The sequence below is a fragment of the Enoplosus armatus genome, chromosome 9, assembly GCF_043641665.1.
Source record: "Enoplosus armatus isolate fEnoArm2 chromosome 9, fEnoArm2.hap1, whole genome shotgun sequence".
In the NCBI taxonomy this organism is placed as follows: domain Eukaryota; kingdom Metazoa; phylum Chordata; class Actinopteri; order Centrarchiformes; family Enoplosidae; genus Enoplosus; species Enoplosus armatus.
The window spans coordinates 2122386-2146165 of NC_092188.1; the positions used below are offsets into that span (position 1 = coordinate 2122386).

Here is a 23780-nt window from a genome sequence, read left to right on the forward strand (position 1 = left end):
CAATTGAAGTGAACGGGGGATGGAGCGAATATTTGCCAGACACAATTGTAAAGTGATCGTGTCTTTAGGAGCTGAAGGAAAAGAAGACCCAGTTAGACAGCACGAGTATTAATATCCACCATGACAAAACAGATAAAGAAGCTCTGAAACACTGAAGATGGAAACGAATGGAAGGAAAATATAAAGTTCTTGTTCTTGTTTTGGGCAACTGATGTAGTAAAAACTCACCACCTGCTCCTCATGGCTTACAGCTACTACGTCAGCAGTGATGGGATGTAACTGAGTACATTTACTCAAGTACAACTTTGAGGTACTTTACTTGAGTCCATTTTATGCTACTTTATACTTCTACTCCACTACATCTCAGAGGGAAATTTTTTTACAGCACTACATTTTTTAAGTGCTTTAGTACTAGTTTACTATTTACTTTGCAGATACAGATTATTAATTCAAAATATCAATCGATTAAGCTACTCAGCAATATATAAAGTAGTTAAAATCAGCCTACATTTTACCAGCTGAAACATTATGTCATTATCAGACACTCAAACTCAATTATCAGCCTCAAAAATCTGTTGGGTTATAGTTAATACCTAATATTTATTTATAATCATTAATTGATTCTGATTCATTAGTTACAATCTTATTAAATCTTGTCTAAACTGACATTGAAATAAACAAATGGATGGATGACAATACCACAAAATTAAAGAAAAATGAAAACAATGACATTTATATAACAGAATAAAACACATAGATGTAATTTTCCAAATATGTGAAATATTCCAGCCCTCATGTGGACGTGCCAGGACAGGACGCCGTCAGCGGATTCCTGATATCAACTGGAAACACTGAGGTTTTGTCCTGGTAAAGGACACGCTTTCCAGTTCTGAGAAAACGCTGCCTCTGTACTCGACACTCACTTCGATCTGTCTCCTCGCGCTGCCGTCTGCCTTCTAATGTTTGTCATCTAAGAAATGAAACCCACTGCTGCTCTCGTCCTCCTTGTGAGTAACTCTGGATAAGAGTGTCAGCTAAATGGCTAAACTGGGAATGTGACTCGATGTGTACTGGTGACAATGTGCTGTGTGTGGTGCGTAGCAGTCGGACAGCGGCTGTATTCACAGCAGAAGAGAAGCAGATTGTATCTTTAAATTGGTTTAAGCGGACTCTCCCGAGGCGCTCGTTGTACGTGGCTCTGGATGAGAGTGTCAGCTAAATGCCTGGATGGTTGAGAGGGAAAGGTGCCAAATTTGATAGCAGAGGAGGAAAGACACGCAGACAGACAGCCTCCAGTTTCAGTTCTTAGTTAATTCCTTATTGGTAGTTAGTTGGTTTAAATACTCATGTTCAGTTAAATTGATGAACTGAGTTATGTCTAACTGAAATCCTCATCTGTCTGTCCAACATGTGGATATTCATGATCCCCAGATGATGCCTCCTAATGATTTGAATGGCGTGTTGACCATTCCTCTGGCGTGACCATGAGGTCAAAATGTTCACTTGTACACAAGACATGCCGAAATATGATGGGCAGACTGCACTGACACATCCATGCTGCCCAGAGGATGAACCCTTCCTGTTCTGACCTTTCCTCTGGCTATACTGAATATCATACTTGTCTTGTGTGTCCAAAGCCAGATATTTCTTCTTCCTCTGAGCCTTAGAGCTCCATTGTTGTTAAAAACACACAGTTGTTTATTTTGACTCCATCCCACACACACCGTCCTGCTGCCCCAAATACTTACAAGAGCACCAAATGTGGATTCATCCGCCGCTGGAAATAGTCCCCAAAATGTCCAAAGGAAAAATTAGGAAATGTAATGAGTATTTTGTGTTTTTTTAAATGAAACTATATATTTGTGAGCTGTTTATAAAGATTTACATCTTCATTAGGAACCAGTGGGCTTGGAGCTGAGAGCCTTAGACAGGGTAAGAAAGCACTGAGAGACCGACAAACATGTAGTTGGATTTTTTCAGTGGATTTGTCAATAAGAAAAAAATAGAGCAACACAAGCCTTATCCTCTAAGCTTAGGGAACATTGTGGTCAACTGAAACCAATGTGTAGTATGGGGTGCGGTGTGTACCATAGATTGTACATTATCAGGGTGTGTACAGCTCAGGATGTTACATAACAGCATGGAGGCAGAGGTACAGGAGGGAGACCTTGACCTCTTTGTCTCCCATCTCTTTGACTTCCTCTCAACTTCCTGACGGCAGGATGAGGAACGAGGACGAGCTGTTCTTTTCAGGGACAGCTCACCAGCTGCCACTCAGTACATTCACATTATACGTTTTAGTCGTTTTAGCTTCAGGAGCAACCTGTACTGAGCAACTTTAGAGCGAGCTCTGCTCCACTGGGTCGGCAAATTAAGGAGGTCAGAGGTCACAGCACCCTACAATGACAATGTATGACAGGGAAGTGGAAGACAACGGTGTCAATATTATATTTTAGACCATCAACTTTTCAAAAAAACACAGTAGTAGAATGAGTTTCATTTGTGGTGCTTGAAGCATCGAAGAGAATCGTTATGTATTAGTTTGTCCTGGTTTTACTTTACGATTCGTCCAAACACTAAAAATTATTCAACACTAAGAAAATGAAAGAGTTCATTTATTTTGCTGGTAAGTTGTTGAAATACTAATGGCTGCTTTTAGGTGACTATTGGGTATTAAACAGTGCGCTTGTTGGCTCATTTGTAATTTCCTTTTTAATTAATTAATTAACTTCTTCTTTGTTTCTTTTGTTTTTTTTACGTGTGTAACTATGTCCATACACCGCCTTGTGGGGTCTTTAAAAGTCTGAGCTACTTAATAATCCACAGACCTCACTGTCAACGTTTTTCATGAAGAACCTTTTTCTTCTGAAGCACAATAAGTTACCAGGACTACATTTTAACGACTCTGTAGAATGAAATAATCACTATACTCGAAGGTGCTTAACTGGGCTGCTGATCAACACAAACTTTAACTCATCAACCTGAACAACTCAGTAAGTCCTTAGTTTCAGATGCAAAAATCTTCACTTCTTTGCCAAATAATTTGAACTCTTCAGGACAATCCTTTGAGAAATGCATGTAGTAAACTATGATGTTTGCCTTACATACTGCAAAGCATTTCCAAAGGATGTAAATCCCGTCTTCATTATCATCACAATACATTTCACTAACATGAAGGGTCCAGAGACAAAACATGGCCCTGTCTATGCTCTCCGTAGATCCCAAAAAATATGAAAATAACATCCTCTAGTGGTCACCAGAGGTTGGTGCAACTCATTACTTACACAAAGTCCTCTACGATTGAAGGGTTTCATTCCACTTTATTGACACTTTTAAGGCATTTTGGAAATGTACCAGTTTCATGAATGGAAAACATTTGAAAACATATAGTTTGAGAACAAACTGAATTTGAATGCCGCAGTTCAGAACGATTGCTATAGTCAGAGTGAAAGACGGTAAAGACCTCTAAAGATCAGATGTATTTTTTAACTGAAGGTAAACTGGTTTGCACAGAGCATAAAATAGTTGCCTGAAGTTCACAGTTATATCCTTATTCCTTTGTAAGGAGCCTTTCAGCTGACGCCCTCCTCGGGCTCAGTGACAGTCGCAACCTCAGGAGCAAATGACTCAAACAAATCAAGCACTGCCACAGAAATGGAGCACATAGAACAGATTACATCGACACGTCAACGTATATATTGAGAGAAAAGAAAATATTAAGATATTGTTTTAACAAACAAATAATGTCGAGAAGAGTTGTGTTCAAATAAAGAAGTCACTACAATCAACAGTTCTATCGAATAAAAGGTACATATACTGTATATGTACACGTTCTATGTATTTTCCTGTGTGTGTGACAGAGAGAGAGACTGACTGCAGCTGTGTTTGTTGTGTCTTATTGAGATCAGATAGAGCCGGCGTTCAGCTCTTTCTCACATATCCAATAATGTTGTTCTCGACAGTTGCCCAGGAACCAGGTCTTCAAGCACGATGAGCCTTCGTCAATATATGCACAACTGGAAGACCAACTGCTCCAAAAACCTGGCTGCTCATCGTTCCAGTTACTGCAAAACAACACAAAACACTGTTTTTGTGTGTGGGTCAGCCGAAAAGTCTGACAATTTAAAATGTGTTAAAGATGGAAGAGCATGTTGGTATTCTGTTGGTCTGTCTCTTCAGTTAAAAACACTTAAAGTGCCCCCCCCCCTGCTGGCTCTTACCTGTTGTTACCATTCAGAGCACTGGTAATCCAGATTTGGTGATCCTAAAAAGTTTTTTATACATTTCAGGCACCCATCCATCCATTTACCTGCTCCTCCTGTGCCCTTTCAGCCTGCCGTGACCCCCAAACAAAACCCCCAGAATCACCCAGCAAGCATTTATTTGGTGATATGCAGGTCTGCATGAAATTTGGGGTAAATTTGGTTGAAAAGTTTTCAGATGTCTCGGTTACATATGACTATTGTTACAGTAGAATTTCAGTGACTAAATTTCAATGTGTAATTAGGACTTGCTTCACAACGTAATGTGGTAATGCCAATACGCTGAAACATCACTGTTAATCAGGATCATCATCTTCTTCATAAATATTTTTTAAAAAAGCCTTACGCATAAGAAAATGTCTTTCCATCCACCATTGTCCACGTCCAGACGTTGGTCAACCTGTCTTTTTGACCGCTCATGCCCATCCACATTTTGATAACTCCTCCATAAAAACGGACAACTCTCTGTTGGGAAGGAAGTGTAGTTATATACATCCACCGCAGGGTAATACAGAGTGTTAGGTTTATATAAGAAAAATCACAAATACCTCTTCCTCTTGATCATTAATAATCACCAAATGAGCTGCTTTCCTCTCACAGTCTAGTTTGGCATACTCCCAGTTGTTTGTCCCAGAGGAAAGCTGGTAACAGGAAGTCTTGTGACTCCCCCATCCCTGAGGACAGCTTGGGGTGTTTTGTTCTGCTCAGGAACAAGCACAGGACAGGACACATCAGGACAAGATGGGGTGGTGCAGAACAAGACAGAACGGGAGACGGCACAGAAAACACGGCACAAAAGTACAACACAGGACATAAGACGAAGCAGGACAGTGGAGGACAAAACCAGAGAGAGCACAAGACAGGACAGAGCAGTATGAGCAGGGGATGACAGGACAAGTGACAAGACAGGACATAAAACAAGAGAGAGATGACCGGACAAGAGAGGACATGACAGAGCAGTACGATGAAGGACAGTTCAAGATGTGGCAGAATAGGACAGGAGACGACAGGACAAATGATGACAAGTCAGGGCGGGAAAAGTCAAACCAAACAGAACAAGAAAGGACGGGAGAGGAGAGGTGAAGACAAGAGAGAGGACAAGAAAGAAGAACAGCACGGGACATGAAACACGACGGGTAGGACAAGACTAGACAAGACAGAGATGACCGGACAAGAGAGGACAGAACGTTATGAGGAAGGACAGTCGTGGCAGAGTAGGACAGGAGAAGACAGGACAAAGGACAAAACAGGTCTGACAGCACATCATTCAATACATAATGATAATATACAATAATCCCTAAATGAGCAGCATTGCTTTGAGCTAAACGCTAACATCCATATGTGGATGAAGGATATTCCTTTTTATATTTCTATATGTCTATATGTCTATTTGTCGTTTATTTCTATTTTCTATTTCTATTTCTTGTCTTTTGTAGTACTTTCTACTTCTACTACTTCTTCTTTTTTATTTTCTCTTACTACGCTTATTGTTATCCACCAAAATACATGGCGTCATTAAAGTTTCTCTCAGCTACTCTGACTGACTTCCAGCCGTACAACTGGCTAAAAGGGTTTGAATTCATAATGGTTTTGAAAAAGACACTGACTCACCCACTTCTAACTTTGTCTCAAGTTCCTGTATCTGATTTTCTTGTTCCATGACCTTCTCGTTTAACATCTTCTTTTCATTTTCCAGTTGGTCTTTCTCTTGAAGCATTTGGCTTTTATCTTGAAGCAGTTGGTCGTTCTCTTGATCCAGCTGATCTTTCTCTTGAAGCAGTTGGTCTCTCTCTAAAATCAGGGTTGTGATGTCAGCAGCCGACATCATGGTGAGATTGCTGGTCGAAACTTTGTCAGGCTTGTTAGAACACCCGACTAGAAAGGGAGACAGATAGGAAGTTTGTAGTTTCTGATGTTTCCCACTTCACTGGGAAATAAACATATGTACTTAATAGCAGAGAGGAGAAGATTGATACCCCCTCCCATGTCTGCTGTCAGGAGGTGGTTATTTGTTTTTGTGATGTGGAAGGTGCGAGCTGATACTCACCAGCCTGCAGCCGAAATGAAACGTTGAGAGCGGACTGTATAATGCACAGCAGGCCAAAGCTGACTCCAACCAAGCGGTAGATTTTTGACCCTCCTACAAGTAGGTAAAAACACACACACACACACACACCATAATTCTGTTATCAACATTAAGAAAGATGCAGTTGTCACTCACTGACTTATCCAATCCCTTTTTTAACCGCTGGCTTTGCCAAGCCCCTTCACTTTTCTGCCTCAAATATACAAGTCTTTTGTTTATCCATGTGCTTTACTGGTATATATTTTATCACTGTGTACAGTAACTTAAACCGTGAACACAGAAGAATAAATTAGATAAGACTTTTGCAGAAGAGACGACATCCTCAAAAACTAAGAGGAAGTGGCTGTATTAAAAAATTTCTATGAAAATTCACAGATATAATATTAGCAGTAAGTTAACACCTTGTGTTTGATCACTTTTATGTTATTTTACTGCACCTAATCTTCACGTAATTTTTTGTACACATTTGAAAGGAGCCACTGGTGCTATAAATATTGCAGATGCATCTATTAAATATCTAAATACAGTTACTATGCACAAGCTTCATGAAAAGAACTGCCCTCAAACCAAAATGTGACTTAGCTTGGAAAATAGAAGTATGAGGACATTGTATGAGTAACATTTATATATATATATATATATATATATATATATATACCTATTGTGCTTTTCCTGATTTCCTGTCATAGGAAATCAGGAAAAGCATAATAGGTGAAGAGCTAAAATGTTATAGAAATGTTTTTAAAAACAGAACAGAAACACATCTAAATAAATTGCAGGTATATTTAACTTTTGGATATTTTTGTTGCTGGTTATTGTGAATCTTAACACACAAAATGAAAACAGTGTATGAATAATACAAATTCCTCTCTAAGGACGCTTGCAAACCAAAAAGTAAAAAAAATAAATAAAAAAAATTAACAAAAATGACAAGAAGAAATGTCCGTAGAGAGAACGGAGGAGTTTAGTAGTTTATTTAAGTAAAGAAAAAAACAGAAATACTTTGATATTCTGACCTGAAAGACAGTTTTCTTTTTTCTTCTTTCGTTTGCTCCTTTCTTCAACTGGTGAGTTGACATATTGTCCCATTTCCATTCTTCTTACAATGAAAGTCCTGAGTCTTGTCTTATGAATTATCTCTGTAATTGTGGTCATCTACTGCCTTTCTGGGGGTTTGTTTGATTGTGTAAGTTCACCATTACCTATTTATGCCACCCGATTATGATGCAATGCAACGATGACATTTGTGTCACCACACATAAAAAAAAAGGTTGGTTCTTCAATACAACACGTCAACATAAAATACAGTTTATACTTATGGTATACAATAATTGACAAATTATTCAAGTTGACGCTTTTCACCTGCAGTTAAAGAACTTTCTATCACCAGCAGATGTAATGTAAGTGTTTCCACTTTAAGCATTAACCTTTACTGTTCGGAACATTCTGGGGGGGTGTTGTTGAAAAAACTACAGGAAGTCATGCTATGTGTCTGGCTTGCTGGTTAACGGAGAGATTAAGAAAGAAGAACTTGCCATCCAGCATCAGCAGATTCACTCGCAGAAAGTTCTGGAAAAAAAAAAAGATGGCGCAATACCTCCCATGCTGAATGCAAAGTGTGTCAAATAAGCTGCAAACGCCATGAACTGTCATAACTTTGGTGCTCCCCTGACTTTTCATCCAGCATCTCTTAACCTCAACTATCTACCATCGCAAGGTCATAATTTCAATTTGTCCATCTGCCTCAGCTGTACTTTAATGCTTGTGTTTAGTGCTAATTAGCAAACGTTAGCATGATAACACATTAAACTAAGACGACAACAACATTGTTATTGATTTGTTTAAGTTATGCTCTGTTAATAAGTGCAGCAAATGTTTACTTCAAGGACACTAATTATTCATTTGTGCAGCACCAAAATAGCTTCTAAAATACTTATTTGACCTTTTTAAATATTTGTGTCTTGGTCCTCGTAGAACTGACTTATAACTCACTCACAAACACATTTAGTCGGCTGCAGATTTGTTAGCATTCATCATTAGTTGGGACATAGCTATGAACCAACAGCACCAGATGTTGACTGTCAGATGCCTCTGTGGGCACAGAGGGTGACATTATGGCTGAAAATAAAATCCTGTTTCACAAAGGGGGAGCGTCGTCCCACTTCCTTCCTACAAATATACATCAGCTAAACGCCGCGTCAGCCTCATGATGCAGTGACTGTAAGTTGTACTCGTGAACTCTTCTGAAAAATATTGTTGTTCTGGCTCACTGCAATTTAATGTATATGTTCGCATGCATTTCATTATTTGGGTTATTATTCCTTTACTTAATCAAATACACCAGCAGACAATTTAAAATGCTTCATTTTCTTTATTAGCCAGAGTCGAAACACAACAACCTAATCAGCTGAAAGAAACACACTGTAATAAAAAGCACACGCAGACCATAGAATTATATTCAGCAGAGACATATTATGATAAAGGATAGTTAAAATAACCAGTTAATAAAATATATATATATTTAGTTGTATGTTTGTGCGACAGAGAACTAGAATGACTTTATGGTTGAGTGGTTTTATGGAGGTGGTACTATCTCTTCAGCTCCTTCTCACACACCCAGTAGAGTCTGTCATTACAGGAGGGGCCGACCCGGGTCATCGAGCCATACGTGGGTTTTTCAGAATAAGCACAGTGAGCGTGTAGATCATTTGGCTGCGGCTGAATCTTGTCACTACAAAACACAAACAAAACATTTCACATCATCAGTATCATCAAACAACGTCTACATCAAACTGAATGTATGTGTTCAGCTGGCATTATTAGAATGAATTAAAAAATTAAACCTTGTTGTGACTAGTGGTTTTGCTACTGCAATAAAAAAAAAACATTCAAAGAGTCTTACTGATGCGTCAGTTGGTTTCTGTCCACCCATGTCCCTCTGTTTTGGTTAGACTTCAAGCTGATCCACACGACAGACCTTCCAAAGGTATGGAGAGCATCCTGTTGGGAGGGATTTGTGAGGTATATTTTATAGTTTTTTAGTTTTATAGTTCATCCTAGTTCAATTTATAGGATATAGAAGGTAATTCCAGATAAGTTAAGATCATTTAAAATAAGATATAGTTATATTCCTCATTTTAGTGGAATTGCGATGCAGGAAAATAACGTAGAAATGTATTTAAAGAATCTTAAATACCTCTTCCATGTCATCATTTAAAATCACCAGATGAGCTCCTTTCGCCTCACAGTCTTCTCTGGCATACCTCCAGTTCCTTTTCCTGGTGGAAAGCAGGTAACAGCTGGACCTGTGTGGTATCCATCCCAGGGGACAGCTCTGGATGTTTTGTTCTGTTTGGAAACAGGACAAACAGAAACAAGACGCAAGACAGAAGAGACGATGACGTGACAAGAAAGGGAGGAAATTCTACAGAAACAAAGTGCTCTGACAAAGTGAGGAACTACTTAATGCTGAGAAGAAAACACTCACCTGTTTCAGAAAGCCTCATCATCAGCCTTTCTTTTTCAGTTTGAAGTTCCCTTATGTGTTCTTGTTGGAGGCTGAGCTGTTCATTTAAATCCTCATTATTGCCGGTCAGGTAGTCATTAATGGCCTGTAACTCCATGTTTTCCGTTGCCAGTTGGTCTTTCAAGGCGCTCATGTCAGCAGTTGACATCAGGGTGACATTGGTGGAGTGGATGTGGTCAGACTTGTTATGACGCCCAACTAGGAAGGAAAAACAACCGAAAGACGTTCCTCTTTTTGAGTCGCACTTAGAAACTTTGCATTGAACAAGTGAGAAACAAATAAGATTATTTGAATCAGCAATCATTTATTTTTCTTAACATTTATCACACACACTCACACAACACTGCTGTTACTGACACTGAAACAATCCAAGGCTCTAAAGTGGGAGATACCAGAGCCTACAAACATTTCCCGTACTCAAAGCTTTTCATATGGGGTTTCATTGGCTGCGCAGAGGCTTTAGTTGATGATATCTGCAATTGTACTTTGCTTTTGTTGTACAATTTGAAAGGTGCAGGCTGATACTCACTTCCCTGGATCCGAAGAGAAACATTGAGGACTGACTGTACGATGCACAGCAGGCCGAAACTGACTCCAACCACTGTGAAGACTGTTGACCATCCTACGGGACAATACATACGCACGTAAACTAAACACACTGAACTCTAAAACAGCATTTCCAACCAAAGTACCCGGAACGTTTAGTCCCAGGAACTACTTTTCAAGGAACTAAAAGGTTCCTTCAGCCAATTGTTGTCACAATATAAAGCGACGGAGAGGCAGTCAGCATGGAGGAGCGCAGTAAGGCTTGGACCTCAGTGTCGGTACGTTTGTTGTATGTCTGTAACGCCATTGTGTCGAAGCACAACATCAGGTATATATTTGTGTTAACATATGAAAAATGTGTCGTACATAAAGCATCGATTTTGTCTGCAGCTTAATGTGTGTCTTTATGCATGTATATGTATGTTAAACACTTAAAAAAAGTAAAAGTGTAAAGGGTCAGAGGCAACACCAATAGTTTTAGAAACCTAAAATGAAAATATAACAGAAAGAAACAAAACATAAAAGCCAAAAATTGAAAAAATATTTTACCTAAACGGCAATTTTCTCTCTTCTCCAAACGATCCCTCACTTCATCAACAGGTGAATTGACGTAGTGTCCCATGTCCATTCTTTTGACCGTGTTGAACCTGTTGCTGTCCTACAAAATGTACTACTTCTAGTCACCAGCTGCCTCTCTGGGGGTACGTGCATGTATATAAATTCATCATTGCCCATCTATGGCTACCAATGTCACAATGACAGTTGTGACACCAAACCACAGACAAAAATGAAGATGTTTTTTTTTCCTTATTAGCACCCAGATGACAACCCTATTAAAAGTAGTGACAACACATTCCATGTCAGAAAGCTCTTTCATCACACAGGAAGCAGTGACTTGTGTGTTTCTGGATTACTTGAAACGAAGACGATTAAAAAAGCAGAACTCTCTCGAGTGTAAGATTCCAGGGAAAAGATGACAGTTTGTCAGTGATGACTTTGTTGATTACTGGCAACAAAGCAACGGCTATTTGATTAAGTCAGCGCAAAGGTGCAGATGCAGTTCCTCTAATGTCCACTGGAAGCAGGCTCCAGAAACAGTGACTGTAGCGAGCTCAGAGCCCATTCAGATATTTCTCTCAGAAGCTTTTCGGAGTGAATAGTCATTTCGATGACGATCGTCCCTCCTTTAGTCTGCGATTAGCTCGGTTGCTTCTCCAATTGGGAAAAAAACGCCGTTCATGACAGCAACACCATATCTGTCCAATCACTTGAAACAATTTGAGATGTGTCATGACCCGGCTCAGAGTTCAGACCACACAGATAATGACGGTTTAAACAAAACAAATGTATTTAACCGAGGCTAACCTATACACAAGAGAACAAAGAAACTGGTGAATCAGTATTATCAGTGGTGTAGGGAGTGCATGAGTGTGGGCAAAAGTAATGTAAATAAAATGGATAACATAAAGCAAATCTAATAGAACCCAAAACACAACCGAACAAAACCCTCCTGGCTGAGCAGAGAGAGAGAGAGAGAGCCAGAACTGCCACTTCCAGCCCTCTTATATGGTAAGCAGGAAGAGTTAACCAGAACCAGACTAGTCAACCAAACCAGGGGCCAGATGGATAAATGGTATGTACACACAGAAACCGTGCATGTGCCATTTCCCACACGTGGTGAGAACGTGAACACCTCGTGCTTCGTGAAGTCTATTAATTGACCGTCCTTCTGTCATTTAATAGTGATGATTGAGACATTACTGAGATGATGATTTACAGATACAGAATAAATGATCGTAGCGTTTTTTTCTAACTTCTGACTTTCTAAGATGACACCTGCTTGAATCAAATATAAACTTATCAGTGAAACAGAATGCTGCATTCAAGGCAACAAAACTTTGTTATGCAATCTCTTTTGGTGCAAAACCAAACTGAACAATGGAAAGAATATCCAAAGACCAAAAGAAGGTTTCTACTGGTCAGAGGGAATGGAAACACTGAGCACGGAGATACGTCTCCTCCACCCACACAACAGAGCAGCAGGCACACTCACACCACGCAGACCACGCATCTACTTTCAGCGTGCCGCTGCCTCCTGTAACTCGTGCTGCTCCCCGTCTTCACCTTCAGTGTAACCTTCCACTGTGTGTGTTGGAGAATGACTTGGATTACTGGACTGACCGTGCTGCTGTTGGTGACTTTGAGTGTGTCGTCTGCCCGGGAGAACGGTGAGTAAACAACTCTTCAATTTCTTGATAGAAGATTGGAGAAAACCTCATGGGGTGCTATGAGAAGACACAAGTTACACAGCAGAGCGTAGAGCGTGTAGGCCTACTGGTGTTAATGTTAGTCCATTTCATCTGAACTGGTTTAACTTAGTTAAAATCCTTTTGTCTGTTAGTAAACACTGGCTGGAAAACTGCAACGTGTTTTTTTCTCTTTGGTATTTGTACGTATTAAACATGAAAGGTGGACAATCTTCTCATCTAACTCTCGGCAAGAAAATGAAAATTTCCCAAAGTGTTTCAGTTATTTAAAGTAAACTAAAAACCAAGTAGATGTCCTTGTGTGTCTCATACAAAGAGCCTTAAGAAATCTTATTCTTTGCCTTTGTGCTGCAGTTGAAGTCCGTTACCCACAGAGACGCCTCGCTCTTGCCAGAGGCTCGTCGGTAAAACTATCCTGCGAGGCCTATTATGACTTCAAGCAGTGCATTCTGCTGCATGTTGTATGGTGTCAGCAAAGTGCCGAGTTGACCGACCCCAGCAAGTACTTCACTGCGGTGAACGAGACCGTCTCTGATGGTGACATGAGACGCAGACAGGTAGTGACAGAGATCCTCGACCTGACGCCGGAGGACAGCGGACAATTTCAGTGCAAGGCTGAATGTCAGAGCGGAGACTCTGCAATGGGACATTTCATCTGGCTCACTGTCCAAGGTATTAACTCATAACATTAACATGAAATTTTGTACCGTCATTCATGGTCCCCCCATGAAGAATTACCTTCTCACTTCCTTCTGTCAGTGGTTCATCAGTTGACTCTGTTATGCTCTCTTGCAGATTGATCATCTGACTGAGCTGCCTCTGTTCACTAGAGTTTAAAATGTTCCAACAAGTTGAGCGCACCACGCTTTATTTTCCAGAAAGCATCTTGAGACAAACCTCATCTTTGTTCTATTTTAAGTGAATAGAATCAACTGGACAAAGGTGAAGTTTCATAAAGGATTATTCCAAAGCAACATTTTCTTGGTTCAGCAGATTAAAGGTCTACAATACGACTGGTCCAGGAGTTATTTCATGTTGATAATAGAGGCATGTTGGATTTTAAATAGTTCTGAAAGCAGTTTCTGATTTGCTGGATTATCCTGTGTCTGGGTATCTTATCCATTAACAATTTCTAAAATTATTTTCCAGAAATGTATTATATCACAGTATATATAGGATTTTATCCAGATTTCCCACCCATAATTTACATCAGGACAAAGACAAAAGCATTGCAAAAATGATTTGGTTCTGTGCCTAAAGTCGAAATAATATCATGCAATTTGGAATCTTCATGGCACTGGACAGTCAAGATTGTTTGGGGGAACAAAGCCCTGTGTACATTTCTACAACATCAAGGAAGCCCGTCTGTCTCGTGGAGAGAACATCTGCAACCACGTCTGCAAACCTTCAGGTATCACAAGCACGAGAGGAGCGAAAAGCCACTTCAACTACCAACAGCTAAAAGTAGTATCAAAGCTGAAACTTGTTGGTAGCACTCCGAGCGGTTTCCTTCTCACTGCAGTCGTTTTGTTTTGAGGGCCACGTCTGCAGGAGGAACCGCAGCAAGAATGAGCCTAAACACACTGTGGTGATTTATAAAAGGGTGTGTTTCAATAAGGCTGATACTAATCACAAAACACGCAAGACTTACTTTATTAGAATCAGTTGCTCTGTTCTTTTTGATGGTTAACCAAGATCTGATTGGCAATCTTTCGTGCATTCAATTGCTTTTTATTCTTTGTACAAATCATTGAATTCAGCACACATGATTGCAACTGCTGAAATATAATAACCCGAGATTGTAGCTGCCATTGCTCCATCACACCCACCCCACCCACCCAAGAATAGACTTGCAGACGTGATTCTATTTCAACATAAATTTGTTTATGATCGTACTAGCGGTGGGCTGTACGAGCTAAACCACAGGACAGGAAACTGTGTCAGTTAGAGTGCACTGTTTCGAAACCATGTCTGAAGTAACGTGCACAATCAGACTAAAAAGGAATTCATCTGTGTCATTGTTAGGGGATTTCAAATTGTGATATCTGAGTACAGTTTCAACTTTACTTTGACTCTGGTCTGAGAGCGTTTGCAGGTTGGGAGGTAATAGAAGGAAAAGTTACATTTGTGATTAGAATAACCCTTTTTAGCCGTCTACCAGATGGATTGGCACAAACTTTGGTTCAGATATTCCTTTTTCTCGGATGATGTATCGTAATGACTTTTCCTCTAGTGCCTCAACAAGGTAGACAAGTTCTGTTTTATACGGAGATATCTTGACGACCGTTGGATGAATTGCTGTGAAATTTGGTTCAGACACGTTCCCCAAAATGAATGCTTCGGTGGGAGCGAACGCATATAAGTTGTGGTTCTGACATGTTGGTGAGGGTTTCTCTTCTTGTACGGACAGAGGGCAAAACACAAAGAAAAGGTAGAAGAAATCAGAAAATGGAAATGAATTTCACACCAGTGACGATGTAAACATTCATGAAATAAATGTGAAAGAACCATAAAAATCCCCAAATGTTCACCACTTCTTTGACACGTTTACGTTTAATATGTGATTCCCAATATGTTTACAATATAAAACAGAGAATCCTTCATAACATCTTAAAGATGCACTTGATCAAACTCTTTTCAAATTACATTTCTAAGACACGCTGAGGGGAGCTGTCAACTCGCTGCTCGTCGTGATGATGTCTTGTTGCTATATCTTCACACCTTCTCTGCTCCAGCACGGCGGTCAACATTGGGCGACACACAGACTGAACAGGAAGCCATATATAGAGCATGTTGCAAAGGTGCTTTGACACAGAGCCCGATTCACACCACAGTGGTCTCATTTAACCGTACTTGTACTGTGCTCTGAAGATACATGTTATTATACTATATTAAAACGGTGTTCTGAAACAGTAAATTCTTTGTCTCTTCCAATAAATGAAATCTAACTTTATGCCAGTGCAAACTAAAACTCCTGAGAAAACACTGGAAGTCATGAAGCTAGTGAAACTTTAACACTAAAGGAAATGACTCAGTCTGTCTAATATTTCTTCTAATTCCTCACCTTTGAATTAATTGTTACTCCAGAATCAAATGAGGAAATGCAACACATTTAACAGTGACATTTGGGTCGTTGTCTACATATGAAATACACATCGATTCAAAATCAGCACATCTGACAGAAAGTTATGGAATGAAATGTCTTCCTCTACAACAGTTCCTGTTGATTCTGGCTGGGGACTTTTCTGTCTGCTTCTATACAGTAAGCTACCACATAAAGTCATAAATGCCAAAAATAATTATCTATAAAAAAAGCACAACGTGCACATTTGTAATTTGTTTTATTTTAAAGTTCGTCAAGGAAGAAGACCAGCAGGAGATCAGATCTGCAGGAGATCTGATGATGATTTTATAACACTTGAAAACAAGTTTATATTGATGCACATGTATGATTATTATCGACCTCTGTGGTTTACAGCAGAAATTATTCTAAAATTGGACCACAATCAGGATGTAACACTTTTAGACAAAATGTGAAATGACATGATGTAGTCGAACACCGTTTTCATTTCAATGTAGATGTAGACAAAGATTGTGAAAAGCATTAAAATTAATTCACCACATCCAAAAATGGTCAAATTAACTTAATATCAGGGGGAACGAGGGGTAGAGAAACGATAGTGGAGGCGGTGTTTGTTCACAGGAGAAAAAAGTTTGAAGGCTCACAGAGAAACCAGGAAACTTCTCATGGTGATCAAAGTCTGATGAAGGCAATGAAATGGAGTTTAAACTGACTTGAACCTAAGATTCAAAAGCAGCAGTGTGTAGGCTACAAGCCCCCTTCTGTAACGTTTAGGCTACCAATTCCCCCAAGGAATATAATCACTTCTTAGCCATCCAATGTCAAGCGGACATTTCAGTCTCTTTCTCTGCACCTCTGGAGATTTACGAGGTGACAGACGCAGGCCGAGTGACATCAGGTCCTCTGTCACTGGCCGGCTTAGTGAATTTGCTCTGCAGGAACACCCTGGGAACACAAAGCCCCTCCTTTTTGTTGACCGTCTCTCTCAGGACGTAATCGTTAGCAACGGGTTGGAGGCCCGTGTCTGCAAACAGCTCAGCCAGCAACTCTGAGAGCAGACGAAAAGAGAAGGTATTAGGTAAAGTAGGTTAAAAAATATCTATCCCCCAAACTGTCTCAGTGCCACAAACAAATACAAAAGGACTTTCCTGAAAGCTGCTGACCTTTAGAGAAGAAGTAGGACCTGGTGCCGTCTTGCCGGACGTAGAAGTTCTCCCCCAGCTTGCTGCCGGCTTTAAATCGCAGCATGGCGTGGTCATGCAGGCCGTAGTCCCTGAACAGGACGATGCCTCTGGGCTTCAGCACCTTAAAGCCACATGTATGTTATATTACACCATTTGAACCAGTTTGTATTAGGGCTAACAATAGCAAGATGGGGAGTTGCCACAAGACACATGCTTGTAAGTTGCTGCCTTGAACTCTAGCAGCCATGTTTAAAACAATGTATTTCAAATGCGTATATGTAATGCGTATATTAGGCATAAACATACATTATTGTGTATTGTAAGGAGAAGAAAACTCGCAGACAATCAAATTAAACTTTTAAGGAACTCCGCACTGAGTTTTCCACCTGGCTGTCTCTGCTCTCACCCTGCTGATGTTCTGCAAAGCCAGCTTCATCTTGTCAGGGTGGACGGCCGACAGGACAAAGATGAGAGTGACGACGTCCACGCTGCCCTCAGGCACATTTTCCCTCAGATCATCTTTAGTTAAATCACACTGGAAGGCACAGCAGCGCTGAGGGCAGTACAGAGGGTTTTGCTGTCAACAGAAGGCAGATGAAGTGGTTTTATTTGTATTATTATTGCATCATTATTGGGAAGAGATTTGCTGATCCGCTTCATATTTTGCTTTTACTTGAAATCTGTCCTGTACAACCAGTCGTCTACTGTTATGGACTACTTAACAGATCCACTGCAACGGCACAGCCATAGCTTTTTAAAGAAGGAGAGAAAACCTAGAGGTTGGAGAAGGCCTGTGACTAATTGCCAGTGATAAAATGTCTTCCTGTAAATTTCCTGACGGAGCCCTTCAGGAACGTAACGGTCCGCTCACTGCTCCATGTGTCGTTCTGAGTGAATGTAAAGTTGTGTGTCGCTAGAAAAGAGCCTGGAGCTCTGCTGACATACAAAAGTTAAAACTGAAAAATATGATTCACACTTACTTTGACAAATTCAACAGCTCGTGGTGAGAAGTCACAGGCATAAACAAAGATGTTGAGGTCATCCTCCAGCAGAGGGAAGACGCAGTTTCCCACACCGCAGCCGGCCTCCAGCAGCACCAGCCTCTGGGACTCAAACTGCAAACCAGGCAGGACAAAGACAGAACATCAGTTTATCCCTTTACTCACGTCTAACCCTGCACAGCTCCAGATGATGGGAGAATCTCCAGAAGGAAATACTGAAACTTTGATTCAATTTTTTCAGTGTCCCTTGTGGAAAACCTTTTCGTCAACTGTGTTGAAAGGAGCAAGTTTAGAATGCATTAACTAGATCGCCCTTTATTCACACAGCTTTCTTCCCCAAACCTCACAGTATTAGGTGGAAGCTGGACACTACATTGTTGAATGATAGATTATCTATATGCCAAAATGATCTGGAGACCCGGACGATTTCAAAAAGACTCTTTTTATGTTCTGTCAAGCTTGTAATTTTGCAGATAAGCAAAGTCTCGTAAAAACAGAATCTTTTTAAATTATGTTTGGCGAGAAAAAAAACATGTGTGTTGGGGCAATTTCAACCCACAAGAAGCAGTGCAGTGGGGTTAAAGTGTGGTGTCTTCGGGTGTAGGCTAATGTCGGCAGTGACCCCCTGGTGCGCTCTTGTCCTCACCTCTCTGCATGCCTTGAGCTCTTCAAATTCTCTGGTGGTCCAGTGTCTGTCTTTGAAGAAATTCGTCGTGTTTCTTTTGTAAAACAAGTCCCAGTTTTTCTGAGCTTCTTTCTCCAACTTCATCTGTTTGAAGTCGGACACCAGAGCCCGCTCACAGCCGAGTCTGTCCAGCTCCTCCTCAGTTAAAACTCTGGCGGTGGAGGTTTTGGTCTGTCGGGGGACACATGGAGACATTTCGTCTTTTGGCCCCACTTCTTCTTCAGTGGGTGTTATATTAATATCACTAGGGAAACTTTCATTTTTCGACATGATGCTGTTAGGAAGCAGACAGGTTTTGCTGCCTCCCAGTTTCTTTCAGGAACGTTACTATTCGTTAATTTATGCGAAAGCAAACATTTCAACACGCTTTGCGGAAGCTTTAGTTATTTACATGATAAATAATGTTAAAACTAACTTAAGGTTTTAAAAAGTCTTGCGCCTGGTTGCATATTTCCATATTTGACATCTTGTCCGTTACTTAAATTCTTCCGTGTAGCATTTACAATTTGATTCCGCTTCTTTCCGTGTGACGTAAATATTATCATTGCTCTATACCCACTGAATAGAAATACAGTGTATATTAGCATACGTAATCATCTAGTTTTATGTGTAATTAATTAGTTAACAGCTTTTATATTTTATGTAATATATGTAAGTTTAATCAAAGAAGAAGCTAACGTAACCTGTTTTCGGTGACATTTGATAGCCGGACCAAAAGCGGAAGAGGAGTGACCGAGTGACGAAAGGGATGTTTTGCTAAAGGTTAGCTACAGTAGGCTAACTTTGTCTTACAGTTGGCTTCTTATTCCAGTCTTCCCTGAAGTTGCCAGATACAGCTTGGCTCTTTGGAGTATTTTAAATAAATGTGAATTAATTTTAAAAGAAACCGAGACATGAACGGGAGTACGAATCCGCTGCTGGACAAAGAGGAGCATGTTTTGAAGCTCGGAGAAAGCTTTGAGAAGAGGCCAAAATCTTCCTTTCACACTATCAGATGTGAGTGTGAAAAAAAAACGCGTTGTGTGTCAAATAAAAGTTTGCCACGAAAGTGTTGAAGTAACTGCTGTGTGGGATTAGTTAGCTGACGTGGACGGGAGGCTGTGTCTCTTACACAACCACACCAGTTATGTGGATAACGTTAAGTAAATTAAGTCATTTGCATAGAAACAGATCGTTACACCCACTGCGTCAACATTACAGCATCCACTGGAATATCTTCTGCTATCAGACAACTCTCAGTTTATAGACAAGTAATAATATTATTACTATCTATATCATTTTAATATGATAACTTATTAGAAGGAGAAGAAAGTGCTGCTGACATTATTGCAGATTAAGCACACATTTTTATGCCATTTCTGCCTGTTTCAAAGTTGAATTTCGCTGGACGTGCACTTGGATACTGTGGTTATATATTGAAAGATGCATGAATATGGACTAACTTAGTTTGACACAGAAAGTAGAAAATCATGCACTATAAATAAATTTGTGAGTTAGTTTTATCCCATTTTTGTGAGGACAAAATTTAGAAAGAAATTTGCTGCACGCAAAAAACCTCAGCTCTGGGCCAAGTTAAAACTTAACAGTGTTTAGTGAAACATTGGAAGTAGAAGAGTTTTGTGTACGCTTCATCAGGCTTTCTCGTCAATTAGAAAAACAAGTCATAGGTGTGAAAATCACACAATCACAAGCTCCATATACAATATTGAGCAGTGAAACAGAACTACAGTCACATTGCACTGCGGCGCCAATATTAGCTTATGATAGTTTAATGGCTGTTGGCAGATATGGTGGCTGAAAATCAAATTGCACCACAGAAAAGTCAATATGTTTGAGGTGATTTAGAAATAGTGTTGCTATCACATACGTTTGTTCGTCAGAGTTTATTTGTCAACTGTAAAATGTCAAAAAAGTTTGTTTATGTAAAAACAAAAATAAATATTATTATTGGCAGATACATCATTATCAGATTTTTAAACTTTCAGATATCTACATCTGTATTTGATCAGCACCCGACCCAGTAATACTGCTGTGCAGAGCACTTGTGAATTTTGTCCTTACGATTTACCCATTGTCTTTCCTTTTCAGATGATTTCAAACCAGCATCTATCGACACAAGCTGTGAGGGAGAGTTACAAGTTGGGAAAGGAGATGAAGTTACCATAACGTTACCTCACATTCCGGTAAGACCGAAGTCTGTTGTTCTCCTCTGCTTCTTGTAAAGAAGAATACAAAGAGTTGAAAAGTATAGCAAGCTACTGTATGTTGTCAGAAAATCCCCCCTCAACAATGAGCAAATGTAAATGTTTAAAAAGGATTATGTGAACTTCGTAGTTTTGTGAATTTATCTCCATGTTGTAAAGTACAATACACATATAAACGTGCATCTAAACAAAGATAAGCAGACAAAATTAGTAGAACCGAGGCAGCCGTCTGTGGTGCCATCTTGTTTCATCTGAGCTGATTTGGTAGAATTCCTCAATGAAAATAAGAGGTGGAGGAACCTGCAGGTTAGTTGAAGTGTGAAGTCAATCAGGACACTTCCTGGTTCACATATAATGAATCCCTCTGATAAACAAACATTTCAGTTGTACTATAAGGTGCTAAAGCAAACATAGACGATACATATTGATATTATTGTTGTCCCTCCAGGGCTCCACGCCTCCCATGACGGTATTCAAAGGAAACAAGCGGCCGTACCAGAAGGACTGTGTGCTCATCATCAACCACGACACCGGGGAATTCGTACTGGAGAAGCTGAGCAGCAGCATCCAAGTCAAGAAAACCCGGTGAGAGGTCAAAGGGCTGAGAAATTCAGACCAATGACAACATTTAGCATAACATAACTAAGCATAGATATTGGAAACCTTTTTTTATTTTGTCTCACAAAAAAAGATTTTATTCAGTGAAAGCAAAACACAAATGGTATATATACATTACAACCGTTTAGTATTCTCTGTGCATTAGGCAGTAAAACTAGGCATGCGATCCTTTGACGCTTCAGAATTGTTGTCTGATATCTTTGGCTCCACCTGTTGGACATTGATTATTACTACACCATCATCACATCATCTTTTATTTTGGGGGACAGATAATCATTGAAATTCAACTTTCAGTATCTCCCCCAAGAGGATATTCCTGCAGTTCAGATCCAGACAGATCAAGAAGGACTAATAGCAGATGCATCGTCTGGTTTCAGGGCGGAGGGCAGCAGTAAGATCCAGGCCCGGATCGAGCAGCAGTCGGTTCGGTCCAGCCAGCCCAGCTCTCAGTTTCGGGCCCCCACCAAGCCTGGGGCTGGGGTCAAGACCTCCCCATCTCCTTCTAAGGATAATCCCTCCCCAGAGCCTCAGCTCGATGACATCAAGAGAGGTAAGGAGGTCCAGCCACATGATGTGTTTAACAAATGGATGGAGTGTTAACCCTGCTGACTCCGTGCTGACTCCTTGCTGCCCCCCTGCTGTTGGCAGAGCTGCGGGCGGAGGTGGAGGTGATCGAGCAGATGAGCAGCAGCGGCAGCAGCTCCTCCGACTCAGCCAGCGCCTCTGGGAGCGGCGACGACAGCAGCAGCAGTGACGGCGAGCACGACGCCCCCCGACCGCTCAGCCAGACCTCCCCCAACCGCCACCCCATGGCCAACGGAGGAGCCGACCGGCAGCAGGGCAACAACCAGCTCATGAACACACTCCGTGAGTATCTCTGGGCTATGCTGTGGAATTCATGCATGGGTTCGTTTGCTGTGCTGCTGCTCTGTTCAGGGCAGCAGGAGGCTGGAGCTGAACCCAGCAGGGACTGGGCGAGAGGCAGGAAAGACAGGACGTGGATGGACTGATTATTGTTTGATTTCTTTTAGTGTTTACAGTGATAGCAGTGTTTCCAATTTCCAACGGCAATAAAATGTCCACATGTCCACTTAGAAATCAAGAAAGACGCTCCTAATAAGTTCAACTAAGATGGTTTGTTCAGCATCAGAAGTAATCCGGTGATTGTTGTCTGTGTATTCGTGCTTATGGCTCAGACCGGAGCTGCTAATAGCTAATGCAGCATTACTGTAAACGTATGATATAAATTATAAAAATACAGGCCAAAAAGGGCTCAATTTGATTCCATGGCAACAGTGTACTTCCTGTTTGCATTACCTAAAACATGATGGGAACAGTAGTACTGAAACTGAGGAAATGTTTACCCCAAATAGAAATAAGAAAAACGATAGGAGAGACAAAATCCATGAACTTTAGCTTTTCCCTGTTACACAATCAATACTGAGGCTCAGAATGAACACTGAACCTATCAACACTGTGCTTATATCCCTGGAACACTGACACTCCATTCATATCGATCCATTCATAAACACAGTCACTATATGGCTAATTCAAAGGGTTAATGATATGTTATTACTTTGGTCATGTCATCACATGTGTAAATGACTAATTTAGTGCGTTTTTAATCACGGTTTTCTTATAATCATACATTTGGACAACAGAATTGTGTAAAACGATAACACCATATATTTGTATCATCCTAATTCAATAATGATCTATTAATGGTGTAATTGTTGCCCAGCTCGGGACTCGTCAGCACAGCAGGAAACTCTTCAGTGAACACAGTTTGACCCGTTTGTCTTCTGGTCTTCACAGGAAACGACCTTCAGCTCAGCGAGTCGGGCAGCGACAGCGACGACGACTGATCTCTCTGCTGGTCAGTGTCTCTCTCTCTCTCTCTCTCTCTCTCTCTCTCCACACTCCTCCTTTCTGCCTGGTTCACTTGTTCCTTTGCTGTGATAGCTGATCCCAGCTGTATATCTTGGTTTGACTGTATTTTTTTATTTTATTTTAGTATATCTTTAAAGCTGGCCAGCCTGGAACTTTAAGAGTGTATTTTTATTAGATGTATATTTTGTTTTGTATAGCGAAACTTTAGAAAAAGAAACTTTTACTTGAGAGGTTTGGAAGATTATATATTAGAGTGCACATACATATTTTCTGTACTTAGAGCAGCTAGTTTTATCTATTTGTATCATCTGTTTTTTTGGGTTTTGTCTTTATGGTAAGACGAGGGAGAGATTGTCTTGAAATATCTCTCACCTCGTCTGGTCGTTTATCAAAGAGAGGTTGTGGGAAGCCTCTCTAAAAGTAGGGCAC

The 23780-nt window shown here is 40.4% G+C and overlaps 3 protein-coding genes and 1 long non-coding RNA gene across 5 annotated transcripts; 1 reads left to right on the forward strand and 3 right to left on the reverse strand.

The window, feature by feature from the left end:
* Positions 1-3342: 3342 nt before the first annotated feature.
* On the reverse strand, positions 3343-7443 carry LOC139290064 (asialoglycoprotein receptor 1-like). Its single transcript, XM_070911755.1, has 6 exons — positions 7365-7443; positions 6310-6402; positions 5874-6137; positions 4811-4962; positions 4609-4727; positions 3343-4064 (listed from the first exon to the last, which is right to left on the reverse strand). Exons 1-6 carry the CDS (start codon positions 7441-7443, stop codon positions 3905-3907), a joined length of 867 nt encoding a protein of 288 aa, XP_070767856.1. The 3' UTR covers positions 3343-3904.
* A 1275-nt stretch (positions 7444-8718) lies between these two features.
* LOC139290850 (uncharacterized) lies at positions 8719-9688 on the reverse strand. The gene is made up of 3 exons (XR_011597544.1): positions 9545-9688; positions 9251-9348; positions 8719-9079 (listed from the first exon to the last, which is right to left on the reverse strand). It is a non-coding gene; the product is annotated as an uncharacterized lncRNA (long non-coding RNA).
* A 6329-nt stretch (positions 9689-16017) lies between these two features.
* mettl6 (methyltransferase 6, methylcytidine) lies at positions 16018-18932 on the reverse strand. 2 transcript variants are annotated; one of them, XM_070912408.1, is made up of 5 exons: positions 18601-18932; positions 17934-18068; positions 17360-17530; positions 16933-17074; positions 16018-16817 (listed from the first exon to the last, which is right to left on the reverse strand). In XM_070912408.1, exons 1-5 carry the CDS (start codon positions 18907-18909, stop codon positions 16633-16635), a joined length of 942 nt encoding a protein of 313 aa, XP_070768509.1. In that variant the 5' UTR covers positions 18910-18932; the 3' UTR covers positions 16018-16632. The 2 variants fall into 2 exon arrangements, with proteins under 2 accessions (XP_070768509.1, XP_070768510.1); XM_070912409.1 differs by lacking the exon at positions 17934-18068.
* Positions 18933-19532: 600 nt separating this feature from the next.
* eaf1 (ELL associated factor 1) lies at positions 19533-23505 on the forward strand. Its single transcript, XM_070912385.1, has 6 exons — positions 19533-19635; positions 20728-20822; positions 21292-21428; positions 21839-22011; positions 22110-22328; positions 23277-23505. Exons 1-6 carry the CDS (start codon positions 19533-19535, stop codon positions 23324-23326), a joined length of 777 nt encoding a protein of 258 aa, XP_070768486.1. The 3' UTR covers positions 23327-23505.
* Positions 23506-23780: the final 275 nt, after the last annotated feature.